Source organism: Staurois parvus, unplaced genomic scaffold, assembly GCF_062004578.1.
Source record: "Staurois parvus isolate SC_StPar_1 unplaced genomic scaffold, SC_StPar_1.0 ptg000475l, whole genome shotgun sequence".
Taxonomy (NCBI): Eukaryota; Metazoa; Chordata; class Amphibia; order Anura; family Ranidae; genus Staurois; species Staurois parvus.
In genome coordinates, this window is record NW_028318271.1 from 6,598,239 (window position 1) to 6,618,958 (window position 20,720).

The window sequence follows — 20,720 nt, forward strand, 5'->3', positions numbered from 1 at the left end:
TTAAAAAGGAACGTCACTCTCCAGATCAACATTGACTATTTTTAATCCTTGTAATCCTTATGCTGTTAGTAATAGATAGGAAAATATATCAGATTTACTTGTTTTAAAAAATGTTTTTATTTTTACATTTTTTCAGTTTCTTCCTGTTTACCAAGCCTAGGTCAAAATGATGTCATACATTCCAGGAGTTTTGGGGAGGAAGAGGGGTTTTCTCAGCCAAGCACACCTTCGTGCTTGCATGCCTCAGCTAAGGGCAGAAGAAAATGCTACATTAATCATCTGCCCTTACTCAAGATGGCCATGGCTAGAAGTGCTGGTGGTGGTGTTGGTGTTCAAAGTTATTTCTCAGCAAAATAAAGCATGCAGACATGGATGGATCGGGGTGTTTGCTTTGATTATTAAAAATGAGTTAAGTAGCGTTTTTGGTTTGTGGTGCTCAGATGCAGTGTTGTTCCACTTTAAGCACACGCGCACACACACACACGCACACACACATGCATAATGGTAGAAAGTGCTATATTCTTTACGTGTTCTTTAGCCTGACTGCATAATAAGTAAAAAAGAAAAAGTAAGGCTTCAGTTGGGCTTTAAAGCTGAACTCCTGGAATTCAGTCCCTTTCTAAAAGGTCCCTGATTACTAGGGATTAGGTCCAACAAGGTGCATTCCACTTCGTGGACTTATCACCGGGAAGATGGCTATTACTATACTTCCAAGGCTCTGACACTGGACCTTCTGCACCAGCATCTGCCACTTCCCTCATCCTGTCCTATCACAGAGCACAAAATACAATGCCTTCTGTGAATGGACAGAGGAGGGGTGGGCAGAGCTACTGTGCAAGAAAGCAGTGTCTCTCCTCTCAAAGCACCAGGAGCATAGAGATGGCTGTACCCCTGGCACTCAGGAAAATAGTCAATTGTAAATAACGGATAAGTTAATGAGGTGCCATGCACCTCGTTGGAGGTAATCCATGATAAACCATTACATTTTAGAAAGTGATGGAATTCCTGGAGTTCAGCTTTAATGATGATACTTGATACAACTGCATTACATTTTTTTTTAGTGCCTGGCTTTAAACTTTAAAGCCAGATGGTCAACAAAACAGCCAATCAGCACGCTTTTCCAGCAATTAGTCAGCATTGGCAGCTTCCATGTATTGTGCAATCTTCAGGATTCAAGTGCCTGTCTGGTGGAGAGGGGCCTCGTATTGAGTATGCAAGGTGTCCGCAGTAGGTTAGTCTGCTGTGACTTTCATATGAACTCCTGTTTGGAAGATTATAATAATCTTCGGATGAAGTCAGTTTGCGTTCCTACCCACCTGCATTCGCCAACTTTCTATCCCTGGACTGTTTTCAGTGGACTGTTCAGAAATCTTTTGACACCCAGCCCAAAGAGGCTGAAAACATCTGTCTGCCTGGCTTTATCTTCCCCGGCAGACTTCTACCTGTTTAGTTTATGTGTCACTTGATCCAGAGGAAAAATAGCTGGAAGAATGAAATGAAACAAGTGACATTGTTATGTTTTGTAGGTTTAAGTTAGCAGAATTCCAAACTAATATTGTATTAATTTCAGGACCTGATGAAATAATCAGTGTTACAACATTCAGTCTGGGTTCACATATATGCAGTGCGGTATATCGCATGTGATTCGCACAGGAACCGCACCGCATTCCTCTGCAAATCACATGCGATTTGTGTGCGGTGCGATTAGAGACATACAGTTTGTATGGCTTTATTCTCACCACACCCGCACCAAAAAGGTGCAGGACCCTTTTTTGTGTTCGCACTAGAATCGGATCGCATGGGTATTCACACCTATGCGATCTGATTCTGCACATCGCACCAAGTTTTGCGGACCACTTTCGAGGTGTTTGTTAACATACACACCCGCAGCGGTTCACATGAACCGGGTGCGATTCTGATGCAGTGGGGAATTGGCACAGAAAACGCGACAAATTCCGCACCGCATCAGTGTGAACCAGGGCTAACACATTTAAAGTATAAAGTGCATCCAGAAAGTATTCACAGCGCTTAACTTTTGCCACATTCTATTCTGTTACAGCCTTATTCCAAAATGGATTAAATTCATTTTTTTTCTTAACATTCTACAAACAATACCCCATAATTAGTAAAGAAAGAAAAAACCTCAGCACCCAGGATTCTCTTATTCCACACACTATTCCCCGTGAGATGCTGCTGTACACAGGTGCAAAACCAAAAAACTTATTTCAACTTATACCAGCGCAAACCCACAAAACAATAAAATACATCACCCAACCCATAAATAACAATTACTAAATATCACAAACTTAACAAACTCTATGACACAAAAATATTAATTAAAATATTAATGAAATAAAAAATATATATAATTTAGAAAATAAGTCCAGTGGCAAAATCCAAAAAAACAGTCCCGTGAAAAAATTAATTTTCATTGGATTCTTCCGTGCCAGTGATACCTCCACCATCCACCAGTGCAAAACCAACATTAACCGCACTCACCAGATATTGGTGAGTAAAACGCCTTTCAGGGATATTAAGGGCTCCTGGACCCCCTTTGATTTGTATATGACCTCCAAATATTGCCTCCTCTAGGGTATAGACACCTCCTCTGGTTACTCCTCTCACCGAATCCCCCCGAGAAAATCAGGAAGAAGAAAAAACCATAGTGTGATACCGTAATGATTTCCAATCTTAAAAGAATTTTTCCAGACCACTCACATTTTAGCAGATATTAACCCGCATTTTATTGAAGCAAAACGATCTTTCATAAAAACGATCTTTCTTTCATATAAAACGATTTCTGTATAGAGACCCCACAGCCAGGTATACAGCAGGATAACAGACCTCAGATGCAGACTCATTCACTATGCAAAGATGGCCCCTTGGAATGCACCGCTCGGCGTGCGTTCCACTCACCGGAAATGACGTCAGACACCGGGACAGCCAGCCGGAAATACCCCATAATGACAACATGAAAGAAGTTCATTTTGAAATCTTTGCAATTTATTAAAAATAAAAAATGGAAAAAACCCCATGTACATAAGTATTTACAGCCTTTCCAGAGGAAAAATAAGCAAGCTGGAAGAATGAAATGAAACAAGTGACATTGTTACATTTTGTAGGTTCCGGTTAGCAGAATTCCAAACTAATTCAAAGAAAAATGTTGTTTTCAAAATAATCAGTATTACAACATTGAGCCTGGGTTCACATTTATGCGGTGCGGTATAGCGCATGTGATTCGCACAGGAACCGCACCGTATTCCTGTACAAATCACATGCGATTTGTCTGCGGGGCAATTAGAGCCATACATTTTGTATGCCTCTAATCACACCACACCCGCACCAAAAAGGTTTGCACTAGAATTGGATCGCATGGGTATTCACGCCTCTGCGATCCGATTCTGCACATCTCACCGCGTTTTGTGGACCGATTTTGGGGTGTTGTTAACATAACATACACAAACGCAGCGGTTTGCATGAATGGGGTGCGATTCTGATGCGGTGCGGAATTCACACAGAAAACGCTGCAAATTCTGCACCGCATCAGTGTTAGCCAGGGCTGACACATTGAAAGTATACAGTGCATCCAGAAAGTATTCACAACGCTTAACTTTTGCCACACTTTGTTACAGCCTTATTCCACAATGGATTACATTCATTTTTTTCCCTCAACATTCTACAAACAATACCTCATAATGACAACGTAAAAGAAGTTCATTTTGAAATCTTTGCAATTTTATTAAAATTAAAAAACGAAAAAACCCCACATGTACATAAGTATTCCCAGCCTTTGCTCAATACTTAGTTGAAGCCCCTTTAGCACCAATTACAGCCTCAAGTTGTTTTGAGTACGATGCTACAAGCTTGGCACACCTATTTTTGGGCAATTTCTCCCATTCTTCTTTGCAGTACCTCTCAAGCTCCATCAGGTTGGATGGGGAGCATCGGGGCACAGCCATTTTCAGATCTCTGCAGAGATGTTCAGCACATGTGAGGGAGTTTACTTAAGGAGTGCATATAATTGGTCGTTACTTTAAACTCAACAAAGCAGTGAAATGAGAAACTACAGTATACAAGTATAGACTATTTTTGTATAATTGATAGAAATGGAAAGGTCATTATACTAATATAAAATGGCTTGAGTAGTTATGTTGTACCATGTTTTAACTTCAGTTTTTCCTCAGTTCTATAATATTTTTATACTCTGTATTGCACTGCCTTAAAAGAGCAATTTTGGCTTTTTTTTCCTTTTTTACAGATTTGTTTGCTGTGCTGTTTATGGGGACTCCCTGTAACTTTTAGCATGGGAGCTCTATGCTGGGAGCCATCTCATAATCCTCCTAATAGAACGAGCAGAGGAGAGATGATGGGAAATCTTTATTCAGTAAAGAGCCGCCAAGTGCCTGGGGATGTTTGGTTGTGTATTCCAACATCCAGCTTTCTTCTGGCGTGTCCCAAGTCGCTGCATCGGCATGTGTCTGTGTGCAGATGAGAACGGCGTGATCCTATTTTGTTCTGCCAGGGATGATTAGTCTACACCCACTGAGCACATCTATAGGGCTGTCTGCATGGAGGAAGAGAGACCCTGTCATCACAACCATATTAACTTCATCGGTTAGAAGGATGGCGGAGCAGAATGACTGGGTGTGAATTAAAGTGGACCTGTCATGTTACTTCTTACCTCCTCTGATCTGAGAGAGACATATGACTGTCACAGATAGGGCAGAGGGGTGTTTGACAGATCGAAAGTCACCATCTGACTTCACCTTTTCTTACATAATTACATAGTTTGGCTGAAAAAAGACAAAAGTCCATCCAGTTCGACCATTAAAAAATGTAAAAAAAGTTATAATCCTACACCCACAGTTGATCCAGATGAAGGCAAAAAAACCCAGCAAAGCATGATCCAATTTGCTCCTGCAGGGAAAAAAATTCTTCCTGATCCCCTGAGAGGCAATCGGATATTCCTTGGATCAACTTTACCTATAAATGTTATATCCAGTTATATTCTGTGTATCCAAGAAAAAATGCAGGACTTTTTTAAGGCAATCCACTAAGCTGGCCGGAACTAACTCTTTTCTGTTTTACATGAACAGGATGGTGGCATCTACAATGGAATATTTGGGTCTTGGGTAATAGTTTGGAGTTGGTTTTGTTTTGTTTTTCAGCCAGCGATTCCCTCTTTAGTAAAAAAAAAAAAACCACCATCCTAGCTGCTGATGTCTCCCCCTCCCGCAGCCCAATAGCACCTCTCCATGCTCTCCCATGCTATTGGATAGCCAGAAAACCGATCCAGCGGAGGTACCAGGTTACCATAGAGCTGTAATAATGAAAGGAAATGGCCGCACACTCCATTCTGCCGTGATCATTTATTTGATAAAAATCATGGAAAATGTCCAGAGTGCAAGTAGGCACCATTTCCTTTCATTACTACTGTTTTCCGGGTGAGCACCTCTGCTAATCTTGTGTTAAGTGGATCCTGCTGGATGGACCTAGAGCAGTGTCTGCTTTCTTTCGTCTATTACCATAGAGCTGGCCGTGGACCGGATGGTTCCTGGCCATCTCTATGATCCTGGGTGGCCGGAAGCGAGATCATGATGTCACCTCTGGCTCTGGCAGATGTAAACACTGCCACTGCCATGACCCCACATGTCTCCCTAAAGAGGACTTGTCAGGTCTTATTCCTATTACAAGAGATGTTTACATTCCTTGTAATAGGAATAAAAGTAATAAAAAAAAAAAGCTAACGGGAAAGTGTAAAAAAAACAAAATAAATGATAAAAGAGAACTTTTTTAAGCCCCCCTATCCCCTTGTGCTCGCACTCAGAAATGAATGCATGCGTAGGTCGCGCCCAAATATGTAAACGGATTTCAAACCACACATGTGAGGTATCACCACGAACGTTATAGCGAGAGCAATAATTCTAGCGCTAGACCACTTCTGCAATTCTAAACTAATAATCTGTAAACATTTTTGAAGTGTTGCCTATGGAGGTTATTAAGTACCATAGTTTGGCGCCATTTTATGAGTGTGCACAATTTTAAAGTATGACATGTTTGGGATCTATTTACTTGGCCTAACATCATATTTTATATTTTACCAAAAATTTGGTTATATATTGTGTGTCTGTGCATTAAAAATCATTAAAGTATATTTTTTCCAAACAAATTGCGTTTGAAAAATGACCGTATGATGTAAAAATTTGCAATGGCCGCCATTTTAGTCTCTAGGGTCTCTGCTAAAACAAAACCAAAAAATTATATATATATATATATATATATATATATATATATATATATATATAAAATGTTTGGGGATTCTGAGTAATTTTCTAGCAAAACAATGATGATTTTTGCATGTAATGTAAAAGAAATGCCAGATTTGACCTGGGTGGGAAGTAGTTCATGTTTCATATATGATGGCATCACTTTTAACTCTCCTTCCTTTGGAGGGACTCTCCCTATTTTGGAATGAACCCCCTCTGTCCCTCTTTCCTCCTCAATTGTCCACATTTTGGTTTAATCACAATATCAGGTAAGCAGGAGGAAACAAATAGTGGGGGGGGGGGGGTCTGCAGTTTCTCTTTAAATACCACCAAAAGAAAGTTGTATTTGTTTAAAAAATTCAATAAAATTTATTTGGGTACATTGTTGCATGGAGGGTTAATTGTTAGTCAAACAGTCCTGCAAACCAGAGCATTGATTTGGTGTGGTTAAAGGATAACTAACATTTTCAGTTGTCTTTTACCTCTTTCCCAACTCTTATCCAAAAAACATTGGCTGAAATTAGGCTGAAAGTCCTTTGAATTATAAAATGTGGTGTTCCTTCCAACAGCACCTCTGGTTTCACAATGCATAGCTTCATCAGATGTTTAAAATGGAGCAATGTTTTGGAAGGTTTGAATGTCATCTGTTAGATTGGAGTGTAAAAGTTAATGGGAATATGTTGTGTCTCAGTTCTCTGGTTAGGATCACTTGATAAGCAGGCAGGAAAGGTTCACATAAGGCATAGGGGGTTAATTACCTCTACTGTACAGGAATTTCACATCGTTCCCCTTCTAAGGCTCTTTAGAATGCCATTTGATCTGGCTTCTCTATAGGTCATGTCAAGGCTGCCATAGAGAATAATAGACCATTTCCTTGCGCGAAATAGGCCCTGGGAATAGAGGCGGACTTGAGAAATGACAGAAAGGATCGCCTGTGTTTTGGGTTCATAAAGAGGAGTTGTTTTTAGGATAAAGAGAGCCTTTATTTGAAAATTGTGTTTGCTCTTCAGTTTTGCGCGAGGAAAGGCAGATGCTGAATCTGGACTGGACTGAATGTGGAACCCCGGCTAAAACTTCTTACTCTAGTTTTGGATAGAGTAGGGAAGGGTTAGAACCTTTGTTCAACTTTTAATGCTTGTTTTTAGGTCTCTATTTGGTTCGGCAACCATTACTTCTACTGTAGAAGAGAGTTTAAGAATTTGGAGAAATTTAAAATGGACAGTTGACACAAATCTTCCAATGGGGACACTATTCCTGGTGCTTTTTCACTTCACTTTGTAGACATTTCCTTTATTCCCATATGGAAGAAAAATATATTTGAAATATACTTTAAAAATATTCCCAAATATATTGCCATATATTTGAAATGCTACAATTTTGGCCATATTCAATATATTTAAAAAATATATTTCAATAAATATATATATATATATATATATATATATTTATATATATATATACTGCATGTTGAAATGCGTTTTTATTCCAAAATATATGAAAAATATCTTTAAAAATACATTTCAAATATACTGTATGTCTTTAAAAATACAAATCTACATTTTCGGAATGCATTTACAAATATATGTAAAAATATATGTTAAAATTACTTTTTTATATGCTAAAAAAAATCTGAAGAATATATTTAACAAAATATATATTTTTAAAAATATATTTTATTTAAATATATTGTTCAGATTTTCTTTAACATAAAAAAGTCCTTTTAAAAAAACGCATTTCAACATGCAGTGTGTATATGTGTGTGTGTGTGTGTGTATATGTGTGTGTAGATAGATATAGATATATATATATGTATATATATATATATATATATATATATATATATATATATATATATATATATATAGAATATGGCCAAAATTGTAGCATTTCAAAAACATTGCAATATGTTTGGGAAGAATATTTTTAAAATTATATTTCAAATATATTTTTCTTCCATGTGAGTTCCTTGCACGTCTACAGGTCTAGAAGGTGTGATAGTGCTGGACTAATTGGAGTAGAGATAAATTGAAACGGATAAAGTGTGTTTTCCTTACCAGAATTAAAGTTTATGGTAAAAGTAAGCACCCGGTTCTGGACCTAGGCTGCTGCCTCCCTGACCACGGTGTCAAATCTCACTGCAATGAACAACTTCTGGGTGTGTGATTAGGAACTACTAATACAAACTTACATTCCTTAAAATATTTGTTTGCAATCCCAGACACTTGTTGGCGACATCACACATACAAAGGCACCATGCTTCATATCTGGGGGCACTGCCCCCTATCCATGCATGCTGAATACAAATCCTTATTTACTTCAAACTTTTGGCTACTCAAATCTCGTTCTCTCCCACGTTAGCTCTCCTCTCTATGATTCCTGGTCCCCTTAAGTCCGCAAAAAAGGGTAGGCACTTCCTAGCGGCGGCCAGAATGGTCATACCCCATTATTGGAAAGCAACCTCCTATACCTCCTCTTTTGGAATGTGCGACTGAACTTTGATTCCATTAGAGACCTGGAATATCTGCTGTCACAAGAAAATGTAGGAAAGAACAGTTCAGTAAAACTTGTACCTTTTGGGCTATGTACTGCTACTCATCTGTATTTCAGGATTGGATCGACGAAGGTATTCCTCCCACCTCCATCCAGCCATGATGAAGTGACCCTGACCTTCCCTCTTCTTGTCCTACACCAAGTCACTCTTGTCTTTCTTGCCTGACTTTTCCTTTCTTCCCTTGCTATTAGCCACACTTCTCATAGGTGCAAGTATCCTCTCCTTACTAGTAGACAAACCTGCCAATTGAATTGCATTGCTTTTCACTATATTACCCGGAGCATTCCACTAACTTAGTTGGGCTGTTGCCTTCCCAGCTTCTATCTAAACTGTAACGCTGCTTCTTCTGTGTTTTTTGCCTTTCACTTTTGGAATCTGAATTTTTATACAGATTTTTTTAAGTATGTAAGTTACCATTTTGGATTACCTGAACCTTGCATCTTTTGTACTTATTATATTTTTTGTATCTGTATTCCTTGTTTATAATAAAAAAAACTTCAGTTCTGGGCAACGTTTTCCCATGCAGTGGGGCTGTGCCAGCACTGCATGGGTTACCTGCTCATTTTTGTCTAGGGCTTCGGAAAGCAGAGAGATACTTACCTAATCTGCTGAACCTCTGAGCGCAAGACCGGTCCCCACTGCTCCTACCCCCTGCACAGTAGAGGTCTTGTGAATGGGCTGTTACTGATGTCATCACGCCCATAGACCAAATCCGGGCATGAGGACCGCTGGAACAGTCCACCGCTGGACATGGGGGAATGCTGTTTTTTCAGAGGACAGGGCAAGTATAGCTTTTCCCTGAGCCCCTGGACAAAGCAAGCAGTTAACTCATGCAGTTTTGACTAGAGTTCTGCTGTACTGCACTAAGATTGAACTAAAATATTTATTTTCTAAGAGTATCAGATACAGTCAACACATTGCAATGGGTGAACTCCCCCTTCTTCAAGGTTTGAACAATCAGGATATACATTTTTAGGGAGAATAAAATTGAGTCGGGAAAAACTAGCATGTCCTCAGCCAGCTGTTTAAATGATGTTAGGACACATTAACTTCAGTCTAAGCCTCAATTTCAGGCTTTCTGTAGAATTTAATCTTGGTTGTATCACAATTGTAGTATCCTGAAAACTGCAGTTTCTAGTGTGCTGTTAGCTCTCAACTGAAGTTTCAAGCCATTAAATGGCTGGTGTCATAGATGATCACATATGTAGCACCATGATGACTGCAGAGCAACGCATGGCTATGATGGCAGCTTCCATGGCTCTAGAGGAGCGGAGGGTTTAGTTCCACTTTAATAAGCAATGGTCAATGGCTGGTAACCCTATCCACTTAAACTTCTAAATTCAAAAACACGTTGAAAATGCTCATCAGTGCTTACCAAGACACGTCAAAGCACAAAGTAAACATATGGTGACACATGACCAAGCGCCTGCCTAACGTTTAAAAAAACAAAAAAAACCCCAAAACCCTCGCTTCTACTTGTATGCATAGACCCAAATGGGCCCTAAATCTGTTTTTGTGTTTACAGCTGAAGCATTTGCTTTTCATCTAGTCAATGGTGTGACATTCTGTGAATTTGAAAAATGCAAAGATCACACACTTCCTTAGCAGGTTACATCACTATTTGTGGCAGTATTCCACGGACACATTCCTGGCAGACACATATCATCGCTCAGGAACTGGAGTATGCAAACACTGAACAGTTACATTAACTACAGAGTCCTAGAGCGTTAATCCCTCCTGTCTACAATGGGTTCTCATTTCACGTCAATCTCCGCCGATCTGAAATAACACTGGCTCTTACATTAAGTATTCTGTGTAAAGCGCACATGAAAGATTGGAATAACAGAACTCACATAGCCCATTTCTGAAGTTTGGGGAGACGTGGTGACACCAAGGGTGTGAAGGTGTCATCATCTGTGGACATAGTGTTGTACTTCACCTGCAGATTAGACCTATCCTGCGGGCACATTAGCGATCCCTGCTATCTGGTCTGTAATTTAAGCAGTGAATGTAAGTCCCCATGGTTATGGTGACCAAACATCCCATGTTTCCAGGAACAGTCCCCAACTTTTAGGGGGCTCTCCCCATAAAAAAATGTTCCTGGTTAAAGAATGTATCCTCTGATTTCTTTCCAGCTTTAATAATGGTGGGGGACACCATTATTAAATGGATTACCCTGCAGCCACTTGGTCTGGGGAGACCCATGTGACTGCAGGGTAATCCATTTTTAGCAACATTCTGTGGTTGGAGTGGGATGAGACTGAGGGTGGTTGTGTCTGCTCTCAGCTATGGTTTGCAGGGACAGCCCCCTGTTTAGGGGGCTGTTCTCGGGGGGGGGGGGGTCCCAGGTAAATTAATGTGTCCCCAATTTCTTTCTATGGGGAGACGGACACTGCTCAACCGACCCCAGGAGTCAGATGTATGGGATGGCCTGAGCTGCTGCTCCAGCTACGTCCCGGACGTATTTCGCCCCATTCACTGGGGCTTGATCACAGAGGTCTACCTCTGTGGTCAAGCCTCCAGTGTGGCGGGGCTAATGAATCAGGGGGCATTGCCAAAGTGTTGGCTGAGGCCATCCCATACATCTAACTCCTGGGGTCGGTTGAGTGGCATCCTTCTCCCCATTGATTCGACTGATGCTGCAATCACTTCTGGACACCTGCTCCCTCCTTTCATCTGCCGATGACTCCTTTTTCCCACCTCTAACTTGTAGCGGCGCTGCAATGTATCTTTATTTCAATGTATTTCTAGCATTAATAATTGTGTCCCTGGTGGGAGAGAAGGGGTGTGCCTGCTCCTGGCTTTGTCTAGGGTTATTGATGATGTCACATGCCAATATTATGTCATCTTCCCAGTTCCTCACCTCTCGGGTTGTGCAGATTTCATTGTGGGAGATATGGATGTGGGTTATTTACTAACTTGCCCTTGCGCGTGACAGTGACCTGCAGTGCACATCTGGACCTACATTCACCCAGATAAAAGTAGAGTCTGGTGATAAACCACACCCCTTTAAGCCCCTCCCATTGTTAGCACAATTTGGCCACACCCAACATTTGGTGTTGTGCACTTTGCATGCTGCTATTATCCCCACCATCTGCTCCATCACTGCCCCGCTCTCAATGAAAGCTGGCATGGATAGTAGGATGTCCCCAGACTTCAATATGGAAATTTGGTCCCCCATGGTTCACTTTTGTAGGGAGTAAATAGGGTTCGAATTATGCACATGCAAAGCAGTCTTCCTGTGGACCTGTCATATGAAGTGTATGTGTGCTGTGTAATGTCTACCATGTACAGGCCTTTATTTCCTCTTACAGAGATCAACCTACTCCTGCTGACCATGCCTTCATGTGCTTTCCCTTCCAGGACAGCACCATCTTTGTTCAGGCATCATCCAGGGTCACCATCTACTACCTGGACTAGAGTTGACACAATCACATAAATCCTGGGGTCTGTGCCATTCTTCAAAAATGTCTGATACACATCAGGTCCTGCTGCAGCTGCTCGTCTTATGACTTGCTACAAAGTTAAGCTGGCCGTAGATGGATCAAATCTCCGCTAGTTCAGCAGGGCCCAGCCCAAATTCGATCCATCCATGGGCCGGCTGGTTTTACTAAAGATGATCCATCTATCAACTTCAGCATAACCGGCCTGTTGGATCTTTTGCATGCGATCACTACCAACTGCTATAGCCGCCAGCGGTGATCATTGTGCTCTGCCGGCAGGGAAGCCACTTCCCTAGAAGAACACAATAGCGCTGCAGGAGGGATTCAGTCAGTGTTGATGGGAGAATCAAGCAGTTTTCTTTCCTTTGACCTGTGGTGGAAGTAAAGAAAAGTGCATAACCTATGGGCTGCTTTAAAGTTGCGGTTATGATCACAAGGGCAGAGGAGACTGCGTAAATGCTTCTTGCTACCTGCAGCAGACTGTTCACATCATTTTAGTTTAGGCAAAGTCACTGGCTGGAACATTTGAATTGCTAAAACACACTGATTTTTTGTATGGAAAGGTATACTGTTGCTGTCTAATGGATATGTCAGGAAGTTATCTATGCAAACGGGGCAATTTACTCTGCGTGCTGGGACTGTTCATGTGGCTAGAACAGGTAGATCCGCTCTGTCAGCACTGTAGGGAGCAGGAGGAATAGAACTCTGCTACTTTTGTGTTCAAAGGTTTTCATACCCTGGCAGAAATTGTGAAATGTTGGCTTTGATTTTGAAAATATCACTGATCATGACAAAAAACTGTCTTTTGTTTAAGGATTATGTGCTTTACAATATAAGGATGATGATCATATGAAGCCATTTATTATCACATAGTTGTTTGGCTCCTTTTTAAATTATAATGATAGCAGAAATCACCCAAATGGCCCGGATCAAAAGTTTACATCCCCTGGAATGTTTGGTCTTTGTACAGACACACAAGGTGACACACACGGGTTAAAATGGCAATTAAAGGTTAATTTCCCACATCTGTGGCTTTTTAAATTGCAATTAGTGTCAGTGTATAAATAGTCAATGAGTTTGTTGGCTCTCACGTGGATGCACTGAGCAGGCTAGATACTGAGCCATGAGGAGCAGAAAAGAACTGTCAAAAGACCTGTGCAACAAGGTAGTGGAACTTTATAAAGATGGAAAAGGATATAAAAAGATATCCAAAGCCTTGAAAATACCAGTCAGTACTGTTCAATCACTTATTAGTGAAGTGGGAAATTCAAGGGTCTCTTGATACCAAGCCAAGGTCAGGTAGAGCAAGAAAGAGATTGCTATTTAAACCATATATCTATAAATGTTGCGCTCCTATTATCCAACTATATAAAGTGTGTGAAATATACTATTATATATACAAACTGACATAAAATCTTTTGTCAGTTTGTATAAAAAAGAAAAAAAAAAAAAAATTTTGTCAGTTTGTATATATAATAGTATATTTCACACACTTTATATAGTTGGATAATAGGAGCGCAACATTTATAGATATATGGTTTAAATTGCACAGTTGGAGTATGTGTTAATTGTTAGCGATCCCTAAGGTTTTTTTGTTTGGCTCGCAAGTTACACACACCTGTATTTTGTAAGAAAGAGATTGCTGCCACAACTACCAGAAGAATTGTTCGGGATACAAAGAAAACCCCACAGGAAACCTCAGGAGAAATACAGGCTGTTTGGAAAAAGACGGTGTTGTTGTTTTGAAGGAGCACACTACAATGATACTTGAACAAAAATGACCTGCATGGTTGAGTTGACAAAAGGAAGACTTTAATGCACCAATGCCACAAAAAAGCCCAGTGAGGTGTGTTAAGGTGTATCCAGGCACACTGTAACCTGGATTTTTTGTGGCATTGGTGCAGTAAAGGCTTCTTTCTGACCACTCGACCATGCAGCTCATTTTTGTTCATGTATTGTCAATTACATATTAACTCAAAAAATATCTTCTCTCAGCCTCCTCCACATTATTATTTTTTTTTATATATACGCTGCTGTGGTCCAACCTCCTATTTAGAGGGTGGCTATGTTCCTTCACTCTCTTTAAGAATGCAGCTACCCTCTCTTGTTCCTGAGATGGACTAAGGACTGTAGACTATAGACAACAGGATTTGTAGTGTGAATATAGCTGTGCACATGACCACAAGGAACATGAACTGCTTCTGCCAAACAGAAGGAAGTGGGGAAAGGAGAGGTTGTGGAGATCATGAAGAACATTACAAGGAGGCAAAAGAGATAGTAAGAGATGGTTTCACAGCAAATAGATTACAGGGCCATTAAGTAGGGGATGTGCATGCATTATTTTTGGGGAATAAGGATATCGTTTAGTGTCACTTTAAACCCTTGTGTTTGATGAGAGGTCATTTTTTTTCCAGCTAAAGAAGAGTTACACTTTAAATGTAATCAAATGTATACATTTATACACATTATCTTATTATATAATTGATAACTTTTTGCCTGTTTTTCACTTTTTGTTTTGATTGGGGATAACTCAGGAGCTGAGTAGCGATGGACCCATACCCTATCATTACTGCCCTGTCAGACCCAATGCAAATCACACAAGCTGTCTCCCATCTCCTGAGTTTGGACAGCAGTATCTTTTTTTTTTTTTTTTTTTTCCTTTTTCTTTTTGCTGCTATGTATACTAAAGTGGTTGTCTCTGTCTATCTATCCATTCAGTCGTATCTGACCCTTGGCGATTGCATGGACTGTCACTCGTAAGCGACTTTTTCCATGAATTCTCTTAGCAATTATTTACAGGGTAGGTTGCCAGGTCTTTCCCCAACCCCTACCATGCAGGAGATCCCGCATGGCCAGGGATGAAACTAGGACAATTTAGACAGGAGCCAATTAACCTACCAGCATGTCTTTGGAGTATGGGAGGAAACCTGAGTACGCAGAGGAAACCCACATGAACACAGGGAGAACATGCAAACTCCATGCAGGAGACGCCATGGTTGGGAATTGAACCCATGACCCAATTACTGCAAGGCAGAAATGCTAACCACTAAGCCACTGCGGCGCCCAAAGTGGTTGTAAACCCTCACATATACCCAGTGAAGTGACTGGCCTCAGGTGATACACAGAGATTAAACAAATCCTCCTACATAAATTGTACCTGTCTGTCTGCAGTCTTCTCTACATCCATAGAATTGCTGATTTTATAAAGCTTGTATAGCTGTCAAAAAAATTGGGCGGAGAGCTGAAGTTACTCTGCAGAGATCAGTGAGGAGAGCTCTGAGAGATGATTGATGGGAAGGGACAGACCCCTCTCCACACAGCTCACAGGAACAGAGCTGAGGCTGTCAGTCTGCTGGAGGTTCCCCATCACCATTTTCCTCTTGGTGTCAGGAAAACTTGTCAGAAGTGATTCAGGCTGATAGCAGGGGAACAAAGCAGCATCCAGAAATGACACTTAGTGCTCTGGATTGAGACAAGTCCACACTATAGAGCAGGATTCCCCAAACTTTCCAAGCAAAGTGCCAGTTTAGTGTCCTTAAGGCTTTAGGGGGGCTGGACTGTGGATAGTGGCAGTAGAAAATGCCGTCATTGGTTTTAATTAGAGGAATAGTGCCCTGTTGTTGTTATCAATGAAAATAGTGCCCAAATCATGGTATCAGCAAGGGGAAAGATGCTGCATTATTGGTGTCAGTTGGTGGAATAATGTCCCAAGGGCCAGATAAAGGCAAGCAAAGGGCCACATCTGGCCTTCGGGTCGCAGTTTGAAGACCACTGCTATAGGGGGTTGTTCATACTCTTGTCGGAGGTTTACAACCATTTTAAGATCTTTGAGACCAACAGGTGCTGTCAGGGAGCTGAAAGTCACTGTCAGTCATTGAGACATCTCACAAGTCACCATTGTTCTAACTGCTTTAATGCGCTATTGACCCAAAACCAAAAATTTTATATATTGCTGCTTACCAGTCATTAGATGTAGTGACTGTATTCGTTTTCTTTTTTAGGCTCTTTGTTTTCACGTGGTGATCTGGCCAGTAACACACCACCTGTATTAGAGTGCCTCCACTCTGGATGAAGAAGCACAGGAAGCAGATTTGAATGGAAACATTGTCAGTCTGGGAAAGGGTGGTGTTAGAAGTACTAGCAGATTTAAATACACTAACAAATTTAAACTTAACCCCAGCTAAAACTTTATAATCAGTTACAGTAAACAGTTTTTTTTCCTTTTTGAAATAAAGGATTTCCATAAATAAATACAAATCTGATCGTTTTAAGCACCCCTGTCAGTAGTAGATTGTTTGTTTGTCTCATTTCTGAAAAACAACAGACTTACTGGCTGTATCGCCTGATGAAACTAGAAGAAAGAAAGCTTACAAATGAATATGAATGCAGCCATCACATGTAAGAATTGATAAGGTGCAATATAATAAATGTTTGCTTTTGGGTTTAATACTGCTTTAGCTTACTGAGCTGACATCTGAATTGCAGCCATTGTGTTCCTACACATATGCAAAGCACCATTGATAGAATACAGAATATCATATTGGAAATGAGAGAAGTAGTGCTCAGAATGTTTGTGGTTCTCACTTAAGTGACTGAGAAATCTGATCATTTCCTTTGTTTTTATTTTTATCAGTTACCTGGCTGAGCAGTGCTGGAATGGCGGATTCATCTACCTGATCATGTTGCGGCGCATCAAACGCAAAGCTCCTCTTCCACCTTCCAATGGCGGCCGCAGCAGCTCTTGTGAACCCAAAGCAACCAGTTCTACCTCACAGCCCAGCACTAGGGCAGCACAGAGCGGAAAGAGGACTCGGAAGTTTGGTGTCATCTCCAGGACGGTGGCCAAAGACAGCAAGGAGAATAAGGGGGAGAAGGACTCTGCTCGTGAGAGCCGCCAGTACGCGCCCATGGAAGTGGATGGAGGGCACTCTAGTGATGAGGCATCCGGACCAGACGGTCACATGAAACAAGAATTGCACAGCAGTTATGATGAGGAGAGGTGCGAATACCATGTGTCGAAGGCTGCAAGGACTGCGGCTAAATCAATGGACTCTTCCGTGCAGGTAAACTGTTATTTTATCGTATTGTGATACTGAAACCAGATGCATTGCAATAGAATATAAAGATAGGACACCAAGAGCACAAAATGTTCATAGATCTCCTGGACAAACTATTCAACCCCTTCCTGTCCACCTCCTGTGGCTCTTTAACTGGGTCCTAAGGCCGGGAGGAAAATCACATGATCGGGAGCCTTTCCCGCCAGCCCCTGAACATAACTAGAGACCAGGCATTGTTGGAGATAGCTTGATCACTGTGTTGGGAGTGCGCAGTGCAGGAATCTCAGCTACCATGGTCACATATATGAGGCTTGTAGGTTTTTTTTTTTTCTTTTTACTAACAATCAGGAAGGCTTTATAGAAGACAAGAACAGTACAGAACAAATAAACTCCTATACCCTGAGTTAAAGTCTGGGGAGGTACCGTAGTCCCATAAGAGGATAAGGGGAGTCCTGATGAAGTCACGAGGTCACATGACGCAACGCGTCGACGGCACAGCGTGGTGACGCACTTCCGGCGTGGCGCCATCTTGGAACACCCTTTAGTTCTATGCCTACACCCAACATATGGGAAAAACGCTGTATGAAACTCTGCTCATGTGAGTTTGCACTTTACTTGTTTAAATGTTATAATTAAATGGTCTACACTATGGAGGATGTCTTCTTTTTTCTTATGGGGATTTGAGCTGGGATTCATCTTACTCATTGGCCCGCAAGGATACCATAGGAGAGGTGGAAGCTGTGTTCTGGGGAAACATTCTCAAGCCATATAATCGTGAGGAGTTTTTCCTAGACCCAGTGGTGGTATACTAAATGCTCTGTGGCCCTGCAGGGTCGCAGGTAGGAGGTGAGAGGCCATTTCAGCCGTTATTGGATCACATTCAAGGGTGTGTGGGTTCACACACATTCCTTTGATTTGCATGAACAAAAGGAATGTGACATAGATCACTGGACTTTTTTCCTCGTGTGTATTGTTTGTAGTGTTTTCACACTTTGTATTAACTCCACATTAATTATATATTTAAATCCTATATTGAGGACTGAAAGTGTCACGCATCTATTTTTGCCTTATGTGGATAAAAGAGCTTGTCTTGCCCCTGCACATGTTGATTGCTTCACTATATAAGGCCCATGTGGGAACTAGTACACAGTAATCTCACTTGGGGGTCACTATATTATTTTATATATGTTTATGCATAAGCGCTATTGCTTAACATAAGAGCGCAAGAGGATTTTGTATATTGCCCATAAGGGGATAGCTGTCCAAATGTAAAGATAGAAGAAGGCAGTGAAAACAAGGAGAAAAGGGAAGGAAATAGAGGGGGGGGGGGTAAGGGGGGGGTAACTTGAGATATGCAAGTTTGTACATAGGCAGGGCCGCATCCATCATAGCTTCCCAGGAAGACACAGTAGGAGGTGTTGAGAGGTTCCACCTAAGGCGGATTTCTTTCTTGGCATAGAAGAAAAGCAAAGAAATCAGCAATTTTGGTATGATGGTAATGTTAATCGTTCTCCTGAATCCCGAGAAGGGCTAACTCCTGGGAAGTAGGACGGGACAGTTATCAGAACAAAAACATTAGTCCAAAAACTTGTTAGATTTGGGCAATCCCAAAACCTGAAGATAGGATCCTGGATGGACATGGCAGTGAGGACACACTGGACTGCGTATTGGGAATATTATTTAGGGAGTATAGTATACCCTATGAAGAAATTTAACTTGGATCAACTTATCTCTAGAAGAAATCACCAGTTTAGGACCACCCTCCAAACATTCTGCCCAGCTTTCTTTATCCAGGTAGGGAATATCAGCTCTACACTTTTGCCACACCCTCTCAAAGTTAGGGGAGTCAGTAGTAAGGAGGGTTCCATACAGTATAGAAAGAGGCTTGTCTATATCACCCTGGGCTAGCAGCTCTTCGATCAGATCAGCCTGAAGGAAGGGCTGCTGAGGAAACAGCCCTAACAGCATGACCTATTTGGCAGTAACGGAATAGCATCCAGGTTGGCAGGTGGAACTTACTAGAAAGTTGCATAAAGGACAAATAAGTCCCAGAGGGCATAATATCCTCCAGCGTTTTGATACCTCTGCGTGCCCAAACTTGAGGGTCTAAGACAGTATGAAGATGAGGGAGGGAGGGATTACCCCACAGAGGTTGTTGCGATGGACCACTGATTCTGACTCAAAAAATTGATGATGGGCAACCCTCACACCATCCAGGTGGCACGTCTCGGAACCGGAACACTGACATAGGGCTTGGGACCCCTGTATACTTAATTTTGGAGATCAGCAAAGAAGCCTAGGCAGGCAGACTCAAAACATATCGCAGCATTGGATCTATGGCTCGTGAACCACCAATATACGGAGACCAGCATTGCCGCCCAGGAGTAGGTATGGAAATTAGGTAGAGCCAGCCCCCCCCCAAACCAGAGGGAAGCCAAAGTGTGGATTTAGCCAACCTGGGCAGTGTACCGTTCCATATGAAGTAGCCCACACATGAATCGATCTCAGAAAAATGAAACGGACCCAAATAGGACAGTTCCATAAAATGAAGTTAAACTTAGATAGGAGCATTATTTTAATAAGATTAATGTGAACAAGGAGATTCAAAGAAAGGTTAGCCTAAGAAGAACAACGCGACTTAGGAAATGCCAGCAGTGGAGAAGGTTACAATCGAAATAACGCTGCCGGTCCTTCGTTACAATAACCCCCAAGTTCTTAAATTTGTCCACCCAGCACAGTGGCGAAGGGTTGGCAGAAGCAATTGCTCACTCATCAATAGGAAAGAGGAAAGATTTGGACCAATTGATTCTGACCCCCAAAAAGGTTTTGAAAGTACTAAAAATATGCAGCGCAGCCAACAGGGACGGGCCTTTGTCGCTGAGATATAACAGGGCATCCCCTGCATATAGGGACATCTTCTCCTCTAGCATCCCCACCCGCAGACCCCAGACCTCTGAAGATCCCCGAACCAAAATGGCCAGGGGTTAGGCTTGTAAGTTTTAGGCTAGCCTTTGTGTCCGTAGTCACATGTATGGGTTAGGGGCTCGAGTTAGGGATGAATGTTAGGGATAAAGGCTAGGAATAAATGTGAGGGTTAAAGGCTAGGGGTAAATGTTAGGGTGAGGGTTAAAGGCTAGGGGTAAATGTTAGGGTGAGGGTTAAAGGCTAGGAATAAATGTGAGGGTGAGGGTTAAAGGCTAGGAATAAATGTGAGGGTGAGGGTTAAAGGCTAGGGGTAAATGTTAGGGTGAGGGTTAAAGGCTAGGGGTAAATGTTAGGGTTAGGGGTAAATGTTAGGGTTTGCAGCAATCATTAGGGTTAGTGGTAATTGTTAAGGTTAGCATTCAATGCAAAAATGCAACACTTGCATTTTTGGTGGCGGTCCATTGAAGTCTATTACGCA

General features: G+C 41.5%; 1 protein-coding gene across 2 annotated transcripts in view; it reads left to right on the plus strand.

The window, feature by feature from the left end:
• The window catches only part of PDZD2 (PDZ domain containing 2), a 354,572-nt gene that overhangs the window by 160,769 nt on the left and 173,083 nt on the right, over positions 1-20,720 (plus strand). For both annotated transcript variants that reach the window (XM_089689464.1, XM_089689465.1), the window contains exon 2: positions 16,894-17,323. In XM_089689464.1, the coding sequence (XP_089545590.1) occupies positions 16,894-17,323 (430 nt within the window). The remainder of the gene's footprint in view (positions 1-16,893; positions 17,324-20,720) is intronic.